Below are 20,354 nucleotides of genomic sequence, written 5' to 3' on the forward strand. Positions count from 1 at the left end.
CGCTGCCACATTTACCATAGACTGAAAAAGGCGGACAACGAGCAGTCTACATTTACCAGTAATCTGCGAGCTGGCGGTTCACTTTTTTAGGGGTGGGAGGGATAGATGGATAGGCTTAATTAAAAAAAACCCCGATTCCTACGGTAAACTCACTTAGCGTCTTACCACATGATGCCGAAGAATGAGGGATGATGGTGAAAAGTGAAAAAGAGGAATGTAGCAATGAGCTAGGAATAACACTGACAATAAACAAGAAAATTAGAAAATTTCAACGCCGATAAAGTTTCATAGGCATGTTTTTTTAGAAAATATTTCCGTTTGAACGATCTTTCAGTTTTAAAAAGGCAAACCATTGTCGCGTTGTTATTGTGGATTTTTAAACGATATAGTGGTGTTATGAAAGGTTTGGTTTCTATAGAAAGTTTCTGACCCAGTGCACTGAGTTCACTGCATGTAAAATGAGTGCTTTACAGCTGCTCTGAATTTCAGTTGGTACAAGTTGATTACAGTTACATAGGCAAAGTTAATGTTTATTTAAAGCAATCAACACTTTTATCTACATCTGTCTAACTTGTTCAAATATTTTTGCATTTCTGTTAGCAATGTTAAGTATGTAACTGATCAGAAGTCGACTTCCTGTGCCCTTTAGATTGAACATCAAGATTACTGCTCAGGTGACATGACATAATCAGTCCTCAAAAGAAATATTTTACGAGTCAATTAAAAGTTCCAAAAATCAATTTTATCAATTTACCCTGATTTCAGTTTTGCGAGAGAAATTAAAAGCAGATGAATCATCAAGTAAAACCGCCAGGGTAAATATGCTTTTTGGAAAGCAGCGGGTGGTGTATGCGTAGCTAATTTCTTAAGCTTCTTAGAATAACTGCATTGTAGTTTTGACAGATAATGGGACCAAATTCAACAAGATAAACTATGACAACCCATTCACATACCCAGTTATCAATCTGCTGTCGGCAAATGTTACAATACAATACTGACGGCAGGCAGCTTTGTGCGGCCAGTCAGAAAACATCAGGATTCAACAGATATAGGCCCTCTGGAGCGAAAAGGGACTTAGAAATGATTAACACGCTTACTTTTGTCGTCGTTTTAACGGTTTTGCTTTCACATAATGCCGGTAAGTAATAATTAGATTCTGAGTTTTATGAGTAAAAAGTTTAGTCTTATAAAGCGTGTTAGTGTTCACTAACCTCTTGTTTTCTAAAAAACCTCGGGCAACAAGAAACATTTGTGTGTTTGCTTTACATAAAATTCTGTTTAGAGTAAATACACGTTCATTTCCATAAATATTAAGTGATAAAGCTACTCTGTGTACCATATCTCGAAAACAGAACATTTTAAGGGTCTGATAATGCCCATTTGGTCTTCTATAACAACGTCATGAAACTCTAAAAAAGTTAACTGCCTCAGTATTTATTTTGCTGTAAAAGCAATGCATATATAGAGATGTAATTAATGGTTCGTTTCGTGTTGATCGATCGCAATCCCTGCGCAAGAAAGGGTTTACTTTAACAAGCTTAATAATGCCTTTCCAAGAGGGTGGTTAATGAAATTTAACCTTGAAAGATTGCCAAATATCCTAACCTTTAGGGTAAGAATATATTAAGAGTATATTAAGAGTATATTAAGAAAATTTGTTTCATTTCACTTGTGAATCAAAATGTTATCGTAAAGGAACTACGTGCCAAACTACAGCAGACCATATCTTTTTAAATCACTGAGATCTACTGTGAAATTCGTCTGAGATGCTCGTCCTTTCAGATTTATGTGTCCTAAACACAACTACCCGGTTATGAAAGAATCAAAAACCGAAATGTTAGAATTTAAGTCTGACCGGAAGAGTCCACCTGGTAGACCCTCTTGGCGTTGCTGTTATTTTAGAGGCCGCTTTCAAAAGCTCAAACAAGTCTGCATGCAACCTTCATATATCAACATTTGTATGACCATCACTTCTGTACTGTACTATTGTAGTACTATGCTGTACTGTACACAGGTTCTGTTTTGTGTCATCCTTATGCATCTTTTTTTTCTCTTAGCATCTGTAAAGAGATAAAAAATTTAGTTTGAAAAGAATATGCCAGCAGGAAGTTGAATTTTTTACTAAAGTAATATTTGCATGTCCCTTTTTTTCTGTCTCGGAAAAGGCCATTACTTAAGTCACCGCATCCGTAATCTGGTTATCACCACAAAAACAGGAGTTTTGAGTGAAACCCTGATCACTGTATAGATTTCCTGGATCAAGTATTAAAACAGTCGTTTATTCGAACTAGGGCGCGCAGTTCTCTTCTCGATTTTATAAGTTGTAATAAATTCACAGCTAATACGTTAAAAATGCTTTCGCAAAGTTATTTAAAATTGTTAAGAGGCCAAACCTGCCCAGTTCGTGATGACAGTAACAAGCGATAAGATTTGTATTAAGCAAAATGATAAAGGATAACTGATTCCATGGGTACGCACAAACGTGCAGAGGATGGAATAGAAGTATGATTCCCACCGAATAATTACTCTTTGATTTAAAATAAGTAAATTACTGTTTGCCCCATTGCACTGCATTTTCCTCCTTGGGTATCTCTGATGTTAAATATTTTCCAACTTTTGGTGAGGAAATAAAGGAACGTGATATATGATACGACATTGTATATTTATTTATTGACTTGGCCTTTGCTTTGTTTTGAATCAGTTCTGCCAATGAACGCAATGAACTGCTCTTTGTAACTCCAACGGTTCGGTCTTTACAGTTTGGCAACATACAGTTGCTTCTTCACTTCCGAAATTTTGCGAACATTTCAGCCAAGAGAGGAGGGGAAAAATGGAAAGGCTCGTATAAAACACAGATGTTTCAGATAAAATGTTTCGGGTTTAAAAGACACGTTGACTCGTCCCAATTTCACCCCGTTCCGGTCCAAGACAGGTCCATGGGCAGCCATTGTGCTCTTTCGTAACGGAGCAGATCAGAAAAGTTGGTTCCGCATCCGCTTTTTTTTTGTTTCCTTGTCAATGTGTTTGGACGGTTTTTATTTCCAACTCTCTGCCTTTCTATGCAGTCCGGTCTCTTGTTCCTCCTGCGAGCAGAAACGGTTCAGGGAGTTCCGGCTCATTTTGAAATAACATTTTGTGTCTCAAAATAACAGAAACAGGGCACCTTACTTAAACATGCTGGGTCAGAAATGTCTCAACAAAATCATTCTTAGCTTAATCATCACTTAATGTATCCGCTTAGTTTTCATCGCTCGTCCCGCGGCCAAGGAAGGAGCTGCCAGTTTTACTTTTGTTGGATCTAAAATCTGAGAAACATTCCCTCTGAATCGAACGAACGTAAAATTGTAGACATCCAAAACTGGTAGAAGGTAATAGGAAGATAAATACTGTTTTGGTTGCCAAAATTCATCCCAGTACTTTCTAAGTGTACTTTATGGTAATAAATGTCTTAAAGTATCTACTTGTTGTGGAGAAAAATTGGGAACCAAACTTAACGTGCTTTATTTTAAACGTGCTTCAATTTTTGGGCGATTGAATCAATGTGGTCAAAATTCACATTCTCGTAACCTGAGATCAGTCGGTATTTATTTATATATTTTTTCCTTCTTTGCTTCTTCGGCTCGAGAGGGAAAAAAAAATAACCGAAAACAGATTACAGAGATAAAGGGAGAGGGCATAATCGCAGGCTAACATTCTCGTCGATCACTAGTTTTGAAAAGATGGTTCCTTGTTATCGAAATCGTTACTATGTCTAAATTTACAGTTCGGGAGTATGCCAGTTTTGGAAGAAGCGAAAACAATGGTCTACGTCACCAACCATAACATGATCACCATGGCGATGGCCGTTTTCAAAACATACAAAATGGCGGACAAGGGAGAGGAAAGAGTATTGACAGAAATTCTCGTTTATTCTTGTTTTATCGAGCCTTTTATTTGTCTTCTCCTTACTATGAATGGGGAAGTACCTTGAGGACAAGGAGTAACCATTCTTGCGCTATAGTTCTTCGCTTATTGCGCGCTTTGCAGGCACTTCGTACTCACTGCGTATGTAAATAGGTAAGCACGCTAACAAGTTTGTGCCTATTTCTTTCATTAATTTTTTATATTATAAGAAAAAAGAATGCTTTGGAAACAACTAGAAAAGTGAGTTGTTCTATAATTTATTTCCTTATGTTTGCAAAGAGTAAGTTTTACAGTAATTTTTCCCGTTGCTTCTGTTTCCCTCTCGGGGAGTGAGCGACTGGCCGGAGAAGACGGCGGTAATTCAGGTTATTGTTTTGGTGCAAGCGAGTCATTTGTGAGAAAAATATCTGTTTTTTTCGAATATGATGTTCTGTTGGTGTATGTCCTGAAGCGGTTCCGTCCAGGTATACAACAGGCTTACAAGGGATTTCTGAGGGTATTGTGTCCGCGTTTTCTTCTTGAAAACCCACAAAGTGAAAATCTTGCTTATCATCCCTGATCATTTTTTCTTTGTCCCGCTTCAAAAAAACCTACTGCTTTCAATTATTCCACTGTCTGAAGTTCACTGATTATTTGCTCAAGCTTAACAAATGCAAGAGACTCTTTAGAATTTAATTTACACATTGGAAAACTAAGAATGCCTGTTGTTTTTGGATATATTGATTAAAATGGGATACTATACTCTTGTAGTCCACCGGATTTGACCAGAGGTCAGATATCAACACGGTTATGGGTTGTTATAAAATATCCTCTTATATGGGATTTGATGTATATCCGAATAATACTAAATTATTGTTTTTAACTCTGGGGTTGCCTTCAAACCAAAGGCATTGTAACTTTGAGGAGCACTTTTCTCCAAGTCTTCTCTGTGGGGACCCCCAAACAATTCTATTAGACAAGGTTTGGCCCAAAATAATTATGATTGCTGCACTTAGCATGGACACAACATAAGTTTTCCAAAGTTCTTTTTCATAGTTCTCCATGGTTCTATTGAACAGCACTTTCAAGAAAACAAAGCTCACACATCAGAGTAAAGATACAATTATAAAAGTTATTAATTTTATTGTTACATTTTGTTTTTTGTAAATAAACATTTTATTTCTCGTCCTGACATAAACTACGAGCAAGGGAGCTATGCAAGTCACGCAGACCATCAGTAAAAATAAAGTAAAAACAAGTAAAAACTGCACATTTTACAGATTTTACGGTTAAGCATTCTTTTTACTGATTAGGGTTTAGGTTGGGGTTAGGGTTATGATTAAGTGCTGTTTAGGGTTAAACACTTATTTACCATGGCTTTCAGTTATTTCTTTCAGTATTACCAGATTACTGTTTTTGATTTTTATGTATTGTTTTCAATGAGTCGTTTCTGACCTCCATGACTCGCTGCCATGGCTCGCTGGCTCGCATATTATACACACTCTTATATCTCAAAGTCTTGTTTTTTTAAGACCTTCTTGGACATGAAAACCAAAAACCAAAGCTTAATCGATAAAATGAAGACAGTAGCAGCTGACATAGGTTTTCAATAGTTATCTTGTGAGATGTCTCTCATGTATTTATATTTATTAGGGAGGATGATTTGTTGAAGAAGATACATTAATATAGATGCTTTTTGATCGAGAGAATCTCAATAATTTAGAATTTATTCAAATACAAACATATTCAATATTATGACATAAAATGTGGGCTTATTGCTCATGCAAAGGTATTGATGGGGGAGAGTGTGGCATTTTTCCTGTTTCAGATTGACCTTTGCACAGCACAGGGACTGAACATATAATTATGTATTTGGCATTTGTAAAGTATAAACAATATTTGATGCAAGGGATTGAACATTATGTGGAGAAAATCTTCACAAGCCTCCACTTCCATGACTCCTTCCTCATCTATCTCCTTTAAAGCCCCTTGAATAAGGGCCACTATTGAGTCTCTTCTATGGTTGAATGGTCATTGAGTGTGAGCTTCCACTCACAAGGTATATAAGCCCCCCCTCCAACCTGTTTCCCTCTTACCCATTTTTGAGAGGGAGGAGGGGCTTTTGTGGTGGTAGGTAAGCCTGTGACCACACTACAAAGAAACAAAAACACATGTTTGATTTTACTGAGGTAGGGTTGAATTTGGACATTAAATTTTTTATTACAGAATAATATGAGGCGAATCTAAAGCAACATTTTGCCCTCAGAGCACAAATATGTCGTTCTGAAGATATTTAACGTTTGTCTTCCTCGTTCCTTTTCCCAGCTTTTTGGCACAAACGCGACAACATGTTTGTAATATGTCCAGATATTTGTCTACATTTTGGACGAACATCCTGATCAAAATATAAGAAACTCATTCCACACACATGATCTGGATCAACAAAGTGATTTCTAGATCAGAGTCGCATACATTGCCGGTGAACACAACCAAAAACAGACTTGATCGCTTATAACTAAAAATACATGGACAGACTAGGGCATAACCATCAATATAGTAACCCTTCCTGTCCGTTGGCAATTTTCAATGTGTGGTTACCATTTTTACTAGGTTGTTACCATCGATGAAACTTTGCCTGAACACACCTTACACGTTGTAGTTTTGAGGAAAATTAGTCTTGATTTCGTAAAAATTCGGCAAGATACTGAAAACTAAACATAAAGACATGTACTTACATTCGATGCCCGTCAATATGGCGGCGACGTCTTCGAACGCTGTTTGATAACTGTCGATTTTAACTACCGTAATGTGGCACGAAACTGCTCTTGACATTCAAAAAGCAAGGAAAAGGCTTTTTCATCAGCACGGCTAGCTCGGAAGTCCTGGACATTGAACGAGTGGACCTGGAACAGGCTTTGAAAAAAGCTCCCTTGTTTTTGGCGATTATTTTTTCCCATTTTTGCGTATTTTTAGCAGAACAATGGAATCATGACGTCATCGCTTCTTCCGAAACTGGCATACTCCCGAACTGATTTATGTATTATTTTAAGCTAACATGCAATCGAAATCGTTTTGCTTATTACAGCGGCCAACAACGCTTTTTCGACTCATCCCACAACGAAGGAACCTTCATCCGAGAGACCAGAAACCCAGCAACCAGTTACTACTCGATCAATACGGCATGCCTCTTCAACCAAGGGAATAACGCACATGTCTCCTGAACGCGTGGAACTGTCATTGTTTCGTGATTTGTTTGATGGTTATGATAAACGCATTAGACCAGTGTTAAGAATGGAAGACAATGTGACAGTAGAACTTGGAATTTCCCTGTTCCAGCTTATTGATCTTGTAAGTATGAGAAACAAACAAAACTATCACAGTTTTAAACAAAACTATGTAAGAGTAACTACAGGCTCGGTAAACGGCTGTCGTCCAAACGTTTTGGCCTTTTCTTTACGTTATGCGATAGAAATCTTGTGTCCAAACCACCAAAAAATCTTACACCAATTATTGTTTAGTTACTTTAAAACTTCAAACTTCAACTTCATTAACGCGTTATATAATTTGTTTTCAGTAGTGTAAGCTTGCTCCTTTACTCCAAGAATCTCATTACCTTGCGCAGACTTAGATGATGTCATAGCCTTTTGTCTTTATCTCAGTCATGAACGAAATGTGGTGGATTCTCATTATATCTTCTTTCTTGTATTTCTAATACAACAGCAACAATAGACTCACGCTGTTTCGCTTCTAGACCATGCACTAACTGGCAATGTTCACACTACCTCGGATAGCTTTTGTTGTGGGCACGAATACCACATCACACATAGGAACGGTGATTTCTGCGCGATTGCTGTAACGGAGCGAAACTGCGCCGCGCCGATCTCTAAAGTGGAGAGTCATGGAGTCATATATCGAATAGGTGTTCATAATATACCGGATGGCTTTTGTTGTGGGCACGAAAAGCCATCTGTTATGGTGTGAACACAGCCTTAATCGTGAACGTTGGCTTGTAATGAACGTTTGATTGAACAGTGAAGAAAACACTTTTACGGATGTATTTGATATTACCAGTGACATCGGCGACTTCAGACCGCTCATTTTCTGCCCTCGAGCGACTAAAGAACTACCCAGGAATTATCATGAAGCAGGTCCGCCTATACAACTGCCAACTGATGCATTATCACAAATAGATTATGGACACACTAGACACTATGAAGATTGCAAAGAAGTTTGCTTGTGCCAACGAACAACTTTTAAAAAGAGCATTTTGGAAAATTTGAGTAGGGGTATGCGTATGGCTGAGTGGAAGATGAGCCCCCCAAGTTTTAAAACGTACCGCCTCCTCTGATTGTTTCAGTTTTTACTATTTTGCTCAAGTATAAAAGACGTGTATTCATTGCAAATAGGTTCAGCTATATTTTCTTATAAATACTGGTATCCTTGAATCTCTATAAGCCGGACACCTCTCTAAGACAGACAGTCGGGCCGGTACTGAAGGTGTCCGTCTTAGGGCCTGTCTACATGGAGGTGGGGGACCCCGGGTAGGTGGGGTAACCCGCTTAGGTGGGGTAACCCACTTGTATATATAATCTCTCTTTAACGTTTACATGGTAGGTGGGGTGATCCGCCACTTGTTACCTCACCTAACTGGGGTCCCCTTAGGGAAAGTTGACTGTAGAAATGTGTCGGCTGTTGAAGGAAAAGGACAAAAATGTTTCGGTGGTGGAAGTGGAGAGGAAAACAATAGAAATGTGGTGTTGGTGGTTCAGGAAAACAATAGAAATTTTGTCGCCGAGAATCAGTGAACAGGAATTGGAACAATTTGCTAAACAATGAGATCGGCGGGTAATAGAACTTGCATAATTACATTACGACTCAGCGATTTTAAGTCACAGGAGAGTTGGCACTTATTCCCTAGGTGAGTCTTTTATTTCTAATTTAATAGAAATACGAAAAAGAGAAGGTAATGAGAATTCACAGCCTTTCTATTTATGAGATAAAGACACAAGGCTATGACATCATTGACTTTATTATTCTTCAAAATATTTCCCCAATTCTGATTGGCTAAAAGCGCACGCATAACTCACCATAACCAGTTACTGATGACCAAATTTGGAAGAATTTTGGGGTTAACGACGAAATGACGTCAAAAATGCAGCCCGCTACAGGTTAAGGCACCGTTACCGAGAAGACCTGGGGACGACGTTGAGTTGCTTTGGTTGTGAAAATAAAAAATGGCGGACATTTCATTCGTTTCAAGAGTAAGAACTACTGCTGGAACTAGGCGAAATAATAGCTAAAAACATCGCAAAAACAGCAAGAAGACAACTTGAAGGGCGACATCTACTATTTGGAGAATATTTGCGCAACTGGACAAACCTAAACGTCCACTATCGAAGATGACCTTAACATCGATGCAGGTAAGCATGTTTTAGCTATGGTTTTAAACTAGGAATTATTTTGAATGAATAATAAAGCAATTAATGTATTCCCTCCCAAGTTACTGAGATTACTTCGCAAAAGAAAAAATGGGTAACTGGTGCACGCTATACTACTTTTCTCATTGTTGCACTTGCTTCGTACTGTTCTCCTCAGCAAATCCCTTAAAAATCTCTTCTCTTTGGCAGGACGAAAGAAATGAGATGATGAAACTAAGTATTTGGGTGAGACAGGTGAGCACTCAGCTGTTGGATCTGCTTAACAGTTATGGCTACTGTTTAACTAAGGCCTCTTTTACTGCGTTGCCGTTTTTGTTTTTACATTTTCATTTTCTATCCTATTTTAGCCTGGGAAAACAGCCGACATTTCGCGACGCTACCAACAGTTTCCGCGCGAAATGACGTCTGAGGAACGAGCGCAGAAATTCCATACTGATGACCTGTCACTACCCTGATCTGATTGGTTGAAAATTTGCTTCAACCAATCAGAAGCACTAACCACATCAGGGTAGTGACACGTCATCAGTATGGAATTTCTGCGCTCGTTCCTCAGACATTATTTTCAGTGGTAGCGTCAAGAAGTGCCGGCTGTTTTCTCAGGTTATCACTGCTTTAACCTGAGTTTAATGAAAAAGATGTAAACTTCTTCGCTCCAGATGGCCCCTGGTAATCCACATAAACTGAACTTGCTGAAAAAGAAAGAGTTATGTACTAGCGAAAGGTTAAGTCCCAGTACCAAAAGGAGTCCTAGTTTAGAAGACAAAATTGTGAACGGTTCTTAAATTACAGAAAGAAATGAAAAGCGGAGATAACTGTGCACTACTACGTGCTGTCAAGAAGCAAAAATTTCGTTTCTTAATCCCTCCCTAATTTACCGCGAAGACTTGGTTGAAATCAGTTAGTAAAATACCGTTGGTCAGTCCAATGCCTTAGCTGAATTAAACAACCTTCTTTAAACTACCTTTACCGCTTTTTACTCTACTTCAGAAATGGAAGAACCCGTTTCTTCGCTGGAATGCCACACATTATGGAGGGATATCAGAGATCAATGTTAACCCCGGAGATGTATGGAAACCAGATTTGGCTCTTTACAACAAGTAAGTTGACATTTTGGGCAAAAAAAGTCCACCAGGGAAGTAATACTGAATTGACGCTCTGTCGCTTTAAAATTTGGCGAACTATGGGCTGAGAAGGTATCTGAGATGACCAATTTGAGCTAAAATCATTATGGAGCCGCTTTCGTAAATGGCCTAACAAAATTGCTTTTTTGCAATTGCACGAGTATTCCTTTTTCAAGAATTCACAGATGAATCTGTGCACCATGTCCTTGTACTTTATGTAGGATGATTAATAACCTACCAAGGAAAATTCTTTGAATTCCCAGTTTACACAAAAATTTAAATTCCTATGGTATATTCCCTTGACGTTTCCGTTTGATTTGCTTTACAGTGCAGATGCTGGCTCCGATGGGTCCTTGGAGAGGTTCAATCAGCAGATAAAAGTTAATAGTGATGGTCAAAATCTATGGCTTGCTCCGATTATTCTTTTGAGCTCCTGCAAAATTCACGTCAAATATTTCCCCTTTGATGAGCAGCATTGTGAGCTGAAGTTTGGATCTTGGACATTCGACGGATTTCATTTGGATTTGTTACCAGAGGCACCTAAGGCTGACATTGGGAAATTTGCACTAAATGGCGAATGGGAACTTATTGAAGTTCTCTGTAAAAGAAACGTTATAAAATACGTCTGTTGCGATGCACCATATCCTGACATAACTTACACAGTGAGGATCCGCAGAAGGACTCTTTTCTTTTTCTTTAACATGGTCATTCCATGTCTCGTCATTGTAGGTAAGATATTCTCCAGAACGCGTGGCTTTAAGTGTGAGAAAAGTATGGAAAATTAAAAAAAAAAATACTCAAAATTCAGTGTGAAAAATCATCGCGAAAGCTTAACAAAAGGCATGTCTTGTAAAAGGTTTTAACCCAGGAGTCACTTTATAAGTTGAGTTTGAGCATAATCGTCCGGTTGAATGTAGTCCTGAATACTGACTGTTGTTGAGAGTGCCGACTCCCTTTTCGACAACCAGTGCCCAAGTCATCTTCTGAGTCATAGTGAGTTGATCGAAATACTGTTCATGTAAACTGTGTAAAGTTCCTCTTTCCACGTCTTTACTCAACCGTTATATCATTTATCTTTTAAGGTACAACTTCTTTGGTATCTCCTCATGTTATTAATTGCTCCTATTAACCTTCTTGTTCAAGGCTCTGGGGATAAGACGCCTTCGTCCAAGCTTGAAACCGTAAGGTCGCGGGGGGTGAGGGGGTAGTGGATGAAAAGAGACTTTTCATTTTATAATCACCACTTCCTCTCAGCCCCAGATTCCGATATGTACTCCTTTCTGAGCACTTGCCTGTATATAAATTGTCTTTGCTTTTTAACAAAATAAGTTCTAGTAAAAGTAATTTTCTTCAAATTAATCAAATTAAATTTAACTGTTTTTGTTTTCAGGTCTTACTATCCTGTCATTCTACCTTCCACCAGACTCTGGTGAACGTCTGTCATTAGTTATTACCAATCTGCTCGCCATGACTGTCTTTATGCTTTTGGTAGCTGAAATCATTCCACCCACATCTGATGCAGTGTCAATCATATCTACCTTCTATTCCTGCTGTATTTTTGAGGTGCGTCATCATCAGCAAGGACATTAGTGGGGTATATTGATGAAACAAGAAGATGCCTTGTGCTTGTCCCTTACTGGAATATAAAATAAAAAATATTTTCATGAAAATGTTTTTGGCTGGATTAGAGTTTTAGTCACCCTGGCAGGGAGCCACTTCGCGGCTCCAAAATCAGACTGACGCTCAATATGTAACATTGAATCTTTCACTTGTTTGGTTCAGACTCTCTCCTCATGTGATCAGCTAGGTTAAAACAATGTTGTTACTGGGTCGTTGCTATCACCCGATGCTACAATATGCTTGTACTGTTCGCATGGAATCGAGAGTTTTGAAACATCGTTATTACACGGTAGTTAGCATGCTAATGCTTCTTTACAAACCTTTTTTTCACAGGTTGGATTAGCTCTTATAGGCACGTGTGTAGTTCTCAAGTACCATTTCAATAACCCTTCAATTCATAAGATGCCAGACTGGCTACGTTTTATCGTTCTCCAATGTTTGGGAAAGATCTTCCACAAGAAGCTTCGAAATGATGACAATCCGTTGGAAAACAAAAATCCTTTTGAAAAGAGAAGACGTTTGAGGAGTGAAAATGGATATTTCGAGTCCTTTATTCCCATGGAAAGGCAAAATCCTAAGTGGCCTCTTGAAAACAGATCTCGAGGTGCTTCAATGGATAAGGAACACCTGGGGGCATTTAATGGTAATGAAACATCTTCTCAGGAGTTTGATGATAAGTCGAGTCAAATAACAAAAGCAATTACCCACAAACAAGAAACCATCGCCAACGCCTTGGAAAAACTAGCGGAAGCAAAGGAAGCTGAAGATGAGGAAGGGAAACAAAGAGAAGAATGGATGATGGCTGCATCTATTATGGACTCACTTTTCATGTGGATTTTTTTTCTCACCCTGGTTGGTTCTCTGGCTGCACTGTTTTTTCAGCTTCCAAAGTACGATTAGCCTGCGCATTGATTAAGGAATATTGAGCTTAATTGAGTTCGGCTCTGCTAAGTAGGTACAAAATGGCTTAGGTCTTCTAGGATAAAGATGTGTCAAAGTTTCCAATATTACTGGGCTCCAAATACAACTTTATCATACACTGTATCACTAAACTTTGGCATAAACTATTTTTAAACACAACATGTACAGTTAAAAATGTTGTGTTCAAGCCATTCGACTATCTCTTTTATTGGCGTTATTAGTTCTTCTAGAGAATCAACCTCATTCCCAGCGTTCTCTCCTACCCGTCCCTACGTCGCTCTGTAGGTAGAGAATTGGCTCTTTGCATGACTGTGATCACGTGATCAACTTTCAGTAAACACTAAAACAGTTCACTTTTGAAAACTTTTGTTAGCATAACCTGAAAGAGCATATTAAAATTATGTAACCTGAGAATTTTCAGCGATTGTAACGGCCGTTGAAAGTTAGGGTCTGTTTACATGGAGGTGGGGGACCCCCGGCACAAATGTCCAGTGCTGGCCACAAGATCCCTACTTTCCTTTTTCATCCTTAGTTCCACACTTCTCAGAGGTGTGGAAGTGTGGAAAAGTCCGACAAAGTAAGGATAATGTCACACTTTTCCCACAGGCCTTAACCCCTTGTCATTCTTTACTTAGTTCCACACTTCTCAGAGGTGTGGAAGTGTGGAAAAGTCTGACAAAGTAAGGATAATGTTACACTTTTCCTACAGGCACTAACCCCTTGTCATTCTTTACGTAGTTCCACACTTCTCAGAGGTGTGGAAGTGTGGAAAAGTCCGACAAAGTAAGGATAGTCGCACTTTCCCCACAGGCACTACCCCTTGTCATTCTTTACTTAGTTCCACACTTCTCAGAGGTTTGGAAGTGTGGAAAAGTCCGACAAAATAAGGATATTGTCACACTTTTCCCACAGGCACTAACCCCTTGTCATTATTTACTTAGTTCCACACTTCTCAGAGGTGTGGAAGTGTGGAAAAGTCTGACAAAGTAAGGATATTTTCGCACTTTCCCCACAGGAACTAACCCCTTGTAATTGTTTACTTATTTCCACACTTCTCAGAGGTGTGGAAGTGTGGAAAAGTCTGACAAAGTAAGGATAATATCGCACTTTTCCCCAGTCATGAACCCTTTGTCATTCTTTACTTAGTTCCACACTTCTCAGAGGTGTGGAAGTGTGGAAAAGTCTGACAAAGTAAGGATATTTTCGCACTTTCCCCACAGGAACTAACCCCTTGTAATTGTTTACTTATTTCCACACTTCTCAGAGGTGTGGAAGTGTGGAAAAGTCTGACAAAGTAAGGATAATATCGCACTTTTCCCCAGTCATGAACCCTTTGTCATTCTTTACTTAGTTCCACACTTCTCAGAGGTGTGGAAGTGTGGAAAAGTCTGACAAAGTAAGGATAATATCGCACTTTTCTCCAGTCATGAACCCTTTGTCATTCTTTACTTAGTTCCACACTTCTCAGAGGTGTGGAAGTGTGGAAAAGTCTGACCAAGTAAGGATAATGTCACACTTTTCCCCTGGTCATACGAAACCACTGTCATTCTTTACTTAGTTCTACACTTCTCAGAGGTGGGGAAGTATGAAATAGTCTGATAGAGTCAGGATATTGTCGCACTTTCCCCCCAGTCACGAATCCCTTGACATTCTTTCCTTAGTTACACTCCTTTCTATGAAATGAGAATAAAGCGCAGTGGGAGTATTTGTTGGTCTTTTCCCTGCAACTCGTTTTACATCTTTTTAAATGCTATTTTAAGTTTAGACAACAATTCTGTGACTAGAAGATATTAACCTTGTTTCACTGCCATCTGTTTGAATACCCGACCATAAAAGAAGCCTACGTTTTCTCTGTCACGAAGTCCCCGTCAGTCCTTTATCTTCGTTTATTTATTTATTTATTTATTTATTTTTCAACGGAAACCTCAACAACGTCATCTTATCTATGGATTTTTATGTTTGAAATTTTTCATCTTAATGTGCCATATATGAGACGTCTTATTCTGGGTTTTTCTCCTTCCTATAGACCTATTCGGCTGACTCAATGTCGTACCCAATTCAAACCCTTTGGGTATAAAACGTTTTGTTTTAGCAATTTCCATATCGTTTAATTGTGAATGCCACATTATAACGCAAATACAATACACAAAGAATCTTAACCCCGGGAGCTTTCAATTGGGCACAACAGTCAGGTCTCTTAAGATCGTGACAACGCTAAAAATAGGCAGTAAAGAATGCAGAGTATGTGCGTTCTATCTTCCTCGCTTTAAGATCAACTTGATAAAGTTTATAAATGCTCAAATCAATTGTTATTGTTTTATTCCTTCATCAGGTTCATGACCTAAATTGGTCTAAAAATATACAGCATTCTGTATAAAGTAATAATTGTGACTTATCGGCCTAGAGTAGCTACCTGCAGATCTCTCTGTGGAAAAAGGGGGATCACTGTTTAGGTGCGTGTTATAGGGTCGGCAATATTTATCTTATCTCTACGGCACGTGACAATACTAAAATATTTGCACGGTCCACCCTTCTCTTCGTCTTTAGAGAGTCACCCTTAGGTGAATTCTTTTTCGAGATTTCTTGGCCTCGAGCCGCTCGCCTCCGAGCGTGGTGTTGCGTCTTTTTCATAATTCATGTCCAGCATTTACGAACATAACCTTAGAGAAGAGGAAGAACTGCGAAACAGTGGATATATGGCGTGATCTAACAATTATCAAATTTGAACCCGTACTGATAAGGAAGAAAGCTTGGTTGGAGATCGGATTTCTTAACTTTAAGTTTCTTTCAACAGCTGGCATTGAAACAATGGTTATATCTGCTATTCAAAATAAAAATAGTTCTTAAGGAAAAATGTAAAAAACCATACAGAAATATAACCAAGTGCTCATAAAGCGCACTGAGCTTCTTGTGACTCAGGGAAAGTGCGACATTAAACTCAACTTGTCAGACTATTCTACCCTTCCACACCTCCGAGAAGTGTGGAACTAAGTAAAGAATGACAAGGGGTTCTTAACAGGGGAAAAAGTACGACAATATCCTTACTTTGTCAGACTATTCCACAGTTCCACACCTCTGAGAAGTGTGGAACAAGGTAAAGAATGACAAGGGGTTCATGACTGGGGGAAAAGTGCGGCAATATCCTTAGTTTGTCAAACTATTCCACACTTCCACACCTCTGGAAGTGTAGAACTAAGCAAAGAATGACAAAGGGTTCATGACTGGGGGAAAAGTGCGACAATATCCTTACTTTGTCAGACTTTTCCACTCTTCAACACCTCTGAGAAGTGTAGAACTAAGTAAAGAATGACAAGGGGTTCATGACTGGGGGAAAAGTGCGGCAATATCCTTACTTTGTCACACTATTCCCCACTTCCAGACCTCTGAGAAGAGTGGAACAAAGTAAAGAATGACAAGGGGTTCATGACTGGGGGAAAAGTGCGACAATATCCTTACTTTGCCAGACTCTTCCACTCTTCAACACCTCTGAGAAGTGTAGAACTAAGTAAAGAATGACAAGGGGTTCATGACTGGGGGAAAAGTGCGGCAATATCCCTAGTTTGTCACACTATTCCACACTTCCAGACCTCTGAGAAGTGTGGAACTAAGTAAAGAATGACAAAGGGTTCATGACTGGGGAAAAGTGAGACAATATCCTCACTTTGTCGGACTTTTCCACACTTCCACACCTCTGAGAAGTGTAGAACTAAGTAAAGAATGACAAAGGGTTCATGACTGGGGGAAAAGTGCGACAATATCCTTACTTTGTCGGACTTTTCCACACTTCAACATCTCTGAGAAGTGTAGAAGTAAGTAAAGAATGACAAGGGGTTTATGACTGGGGGAAAAGTGCGGCAATATCCTTAGTTTGTCACACTATTCCACACTTCCATACCTCTGGGAAGTGTAGAACTAAGTAGAGAATGACAAAGGGTTCATGACTGGGGGAAAGTGAGACAATATCCTTACTTTGTCGGACTTTTCCACACTTCCACACCTCTGAGAAGTGTAGAACTAAGTAAAGAATGACAAAGGGTTCATGACTGGGGGAAAAGTGCGACAATATCCTTACTTTGTCGGACTTTTCCACACTTCAACATCTCTGAGAAGTGTAGAAGTAAGTAAAGAATGACAAGGGGTTTATGACTGGGGGAAAAGTGCGGCAATATCCCTAGTTTGTCACACTATTCCACACTTCCAGACCTCTGGGAAGTGTAGAACTAAGTAAAGAATGACAAAGGGTTCATGACTGGAGGAAAGTGCGACAATATCCTTACTTTGTCGTACTATTCCACACTTCCACACCTCTGAGAAGTGTAGAACTAAGTAAAGAATGACAAAGGGTTCACGACTGGAGGAAAAGTGCGACAATATCCTTAGTTTGTCGGACTTTTCCACACTTCAACACCTCTGAGAAGTGTAGAACTAAGTAAAGAATGACAAAGGGCTCATGACTGGAGGAAAGTGCGACAATATCCTTGCTCTGTCAGACTACTCCACACTCCCACACCTCTGAGAAGTGTGGAACTAAGTAAGAAGTGAAGAAACTCTGGATTTCATGGCCAGGGCTGGACATGGCTCTCACCCCCGGCCCTCGTAGGTGAGGTAACCCGCTTAGCTGGGGCAACCTGCATTTGCATATAATCTCTCATTTTAATTTGCTCACGTTTACGTGATAGGTGGAATGACCCGCCACATGTTACCTCACCTACCTAGGGTCCCCCACCTCCATGTAAACAGGCCCTCTAAAATTTTTAAACTGTCGTTAAATCTTTCCCTTCCGCATTTAAGAGCTCAAATTTCATGTTATAAATTAAAAGGAGATTTGAGCCCTGTAATGCTTAAGGAAATATTTCATGACAGTTTTGAAAGTTTCGAAATTACAAGGATTTGTATGGAAAACCATGCAAGCGTGACTGGATGGCAAACACTTCCAGCTTTCGGCGGCCGTTGCAATCGCTACCTTTCAGATACACGACAGAAAATTCTCAGGTAACCTAATTTTAATACGCTCTTTAAGCTTGTACTAACAAAATTGAACTGTTTTCGTGTTTACCGAAAGTTTATCACGTGATCTGATCAAGTCATGCTAAAAGCCTCTTGAATCTGTAAACAAAAGACGTCCCCACTCACTAGGGTTAATCAAGTTAGCTTTGCATTCTATATTAACGTGTCCTTTTGTTCTATGAGGATAAGATTAAACAGAGACAGTTTTGTAATGTGTTGAATATGATGATTAGAAAAAAAACGTAATTCAGATGATTCTATCTTCTTCAATGGTCTTTTATAGATTAGTTTCAGGCAATACGTAACGGTGCACATAATAAAAATTGAGATGTGAGCAACTTCTAACACCAAAAGGTCTTTGTGATTCAGACTTTGCAAGTAGAATCGATGAACTTAAGTTAAACATCTTTTTAAATTTTTGTGCTTTTTAAGACATAGTAAGCCTTCATTGACAACCCACTTGCTTGGATTTTTGTCATTCCAAGAGGAATTTTCGTTACCACTTATTCACATCCGGGCATTCACAACGGTGATGTAAATGACAGGCAGAAGGTCACAGTTTTTTTATTTTAGAGGCTTACTATTCCAGTCATAAATGAAGGCCTTAATTAAAGCCTAGAGAAAATTGCATACGTTCCTTAAAGTTGTTTTTGTGCATGGTCGTGGAATACTTGAAACGTCTCTTCGGTCGATACTGAATCACATCACGTTTTGATGTGATAAACTTGAAGACCGACGGCTCCCAGTCGGACTGACAGATATGGTTTCTGATCTTTCTGAGGTTTTTCAAAACAAAAAAGGGGGGGTTTTATATCTCATCAACAGCGGTGTTAAATAAGAGCGACTGAGTGTCGTCGGAGTGTCTCAAATTTTGCAAGTTGTTTTAGTAGTACAGTGATCTTTTCTTATTTTATGATTGAACTTTAAACGGCTAAAACTAAACTGAGTTTTAAAAGGAAACGAAAACAAATAGAGATTAAACAAATCTCGCTACACTGTTTCTCATCGAGTCTTCACTCATCATTTAGCCTTAAATAAGACTCAGTCCCCCGCACTTTTTTTCTTTTTTAAACTGGAAATTGTCGCGCTATCACGAAGCTCTTTAAAACCTAATCGAATCCAATAATTGGATCATGAAGTAACTTAAACACCTGCTAATATATAGATTTAGCCAGGGCTAAAAGCGAGGCTCTCGTTAATATCTATAGTTTACTGAGACAAAATATAAAATCGTGTGACGCTAACCAAGCGGCGACGGCAACGAAAACAGCAAAAAAAACAATAGGTCTAAGTAGCAAAAAAAAAATCAACTTTGTACGTGTAGCACACTTTTTTTGTGTATTTCTTTGCCGTTGTTTTGCACGACGACAACGTGAAACTTCCAGAAACTTCCTAGTTACACGTTTTATGGAGGAAATTTGTATGTGGTCCTGTTCACTTTTTTTTTGCTGCCGCTCATTTTTCCCTTGGTGCCCACTAACAATTCTCATTTTCTAATAGCCTGCGTAGCAAGCGTTTCCGTTTGGTTTCGGGAGTAAAGAAAGACCGAGGAACGGGATTCTCGGTTTTGGCCGCGCGAGAAATGAAACAAGAGCGAAAAAATGAAACCCCCTCCCCGCCCTTTTACTTACGCCATTTTTGGCGCGGTCTTTAACTCTCGTCCCTCGTTCTTTTCTCCTAAACTGCACGGAAACGCTTGCTGCGCAGGCTAAAAAACGAAATTGGTCTTCTTTGTTTTCTTATCTCTGGCTCTAGCTCTTTCTCTGTTATCCACGCCAATGTTTAAGTCGAAAGAAAGAATCGGCTTCGTTGTTGTTGCTTTTATCTCTAAAAGTCCAGGTGACAGTATACACTTAATGTCAGATCCCGAGGGAAACAGTTAGTTTTGTTTTCCCAAGAGTCCTGATGTTTCCCGAGACGAAGTCGAGGGAAACATCAGGACTCGAGGGAAAACAAAACTAACCTGTTTCCCGAGGGACCTGACATTAAGTGTTTTGTTATATTTCTAGACTTTTACTTCAACAGCAACAAAAGTAATAACCGGAGCGAACCAAAACAGTCGACTCGGTACTTATAACAACACAAATTTAATTCTCAAAACCACTGAATGAATGATTTACAAACAAAAGTACTTTCCTCATATTATCTGCATCTTTTTCCTCCACTAGCTGCTGTTTTTCTTCTGGGATAACTTTAGAAATCGTTGCTTTTTAGCTTGAGGCTTCGTTTTTGTGTTGTTGTGTTCATTCACGAAAAAGAAAACTGGCTGGACCTGGCGGTGTTTTTCCCGCCTTCTGTCACACCACTTTCCACCATGCTTTGATCACGTGCTGCAATGTATCCCGAGCGGGATACATTGTTTAAT

The 20,354-nt window shown here is 39.1% G+C and overlaps 1 protein-coding gene across 1 annotated transcript; it reads left to right on the forward strand.

The window, feature by feature from the left end:
- Positions 1-913: 913 nt before the first annotated feature.
- LOC140923877 (neuronal acetylcholine receptor subunit alpha-10-like) lies at positions 914-13,456 on the forward strand. Its single transcript, XM_073373895.1, has 7 exons — positions 914-1,138; positions 6,968-7,230; positions 9,510-9,554; positions 10,308-10,417; positions 10,770-11,170; positions 11,832-12,004; positions 12,395-13,456. Exons 1-7 carry the CDS (start codon positions 934-936, stop codon positions 12,959-12,961), a joined length of 1,764 nt encoding a protein of 587 aa, XP_073229996.1. The 5' UTR covers positions 914-933; the 3' UTR covers positions 12,962-13,456.
- Positions 13,457-20,354: the final 6,898 nt, after the last annotated feature.

The sequence above is a fragment of the Porites lutea genome, chromosome 1 (genome assembly GCF_958299795.1).
Source record: "Porites lutea chromosome 1, jaPorLute2.1, whole genome shotgun sequence".
Classification (NCBI taxonomy): Eukaryota; Metazoa; Cnidaria; class Anthozoa; order Scleractinia; family Poritidae; genus Porites; species Porites lutea.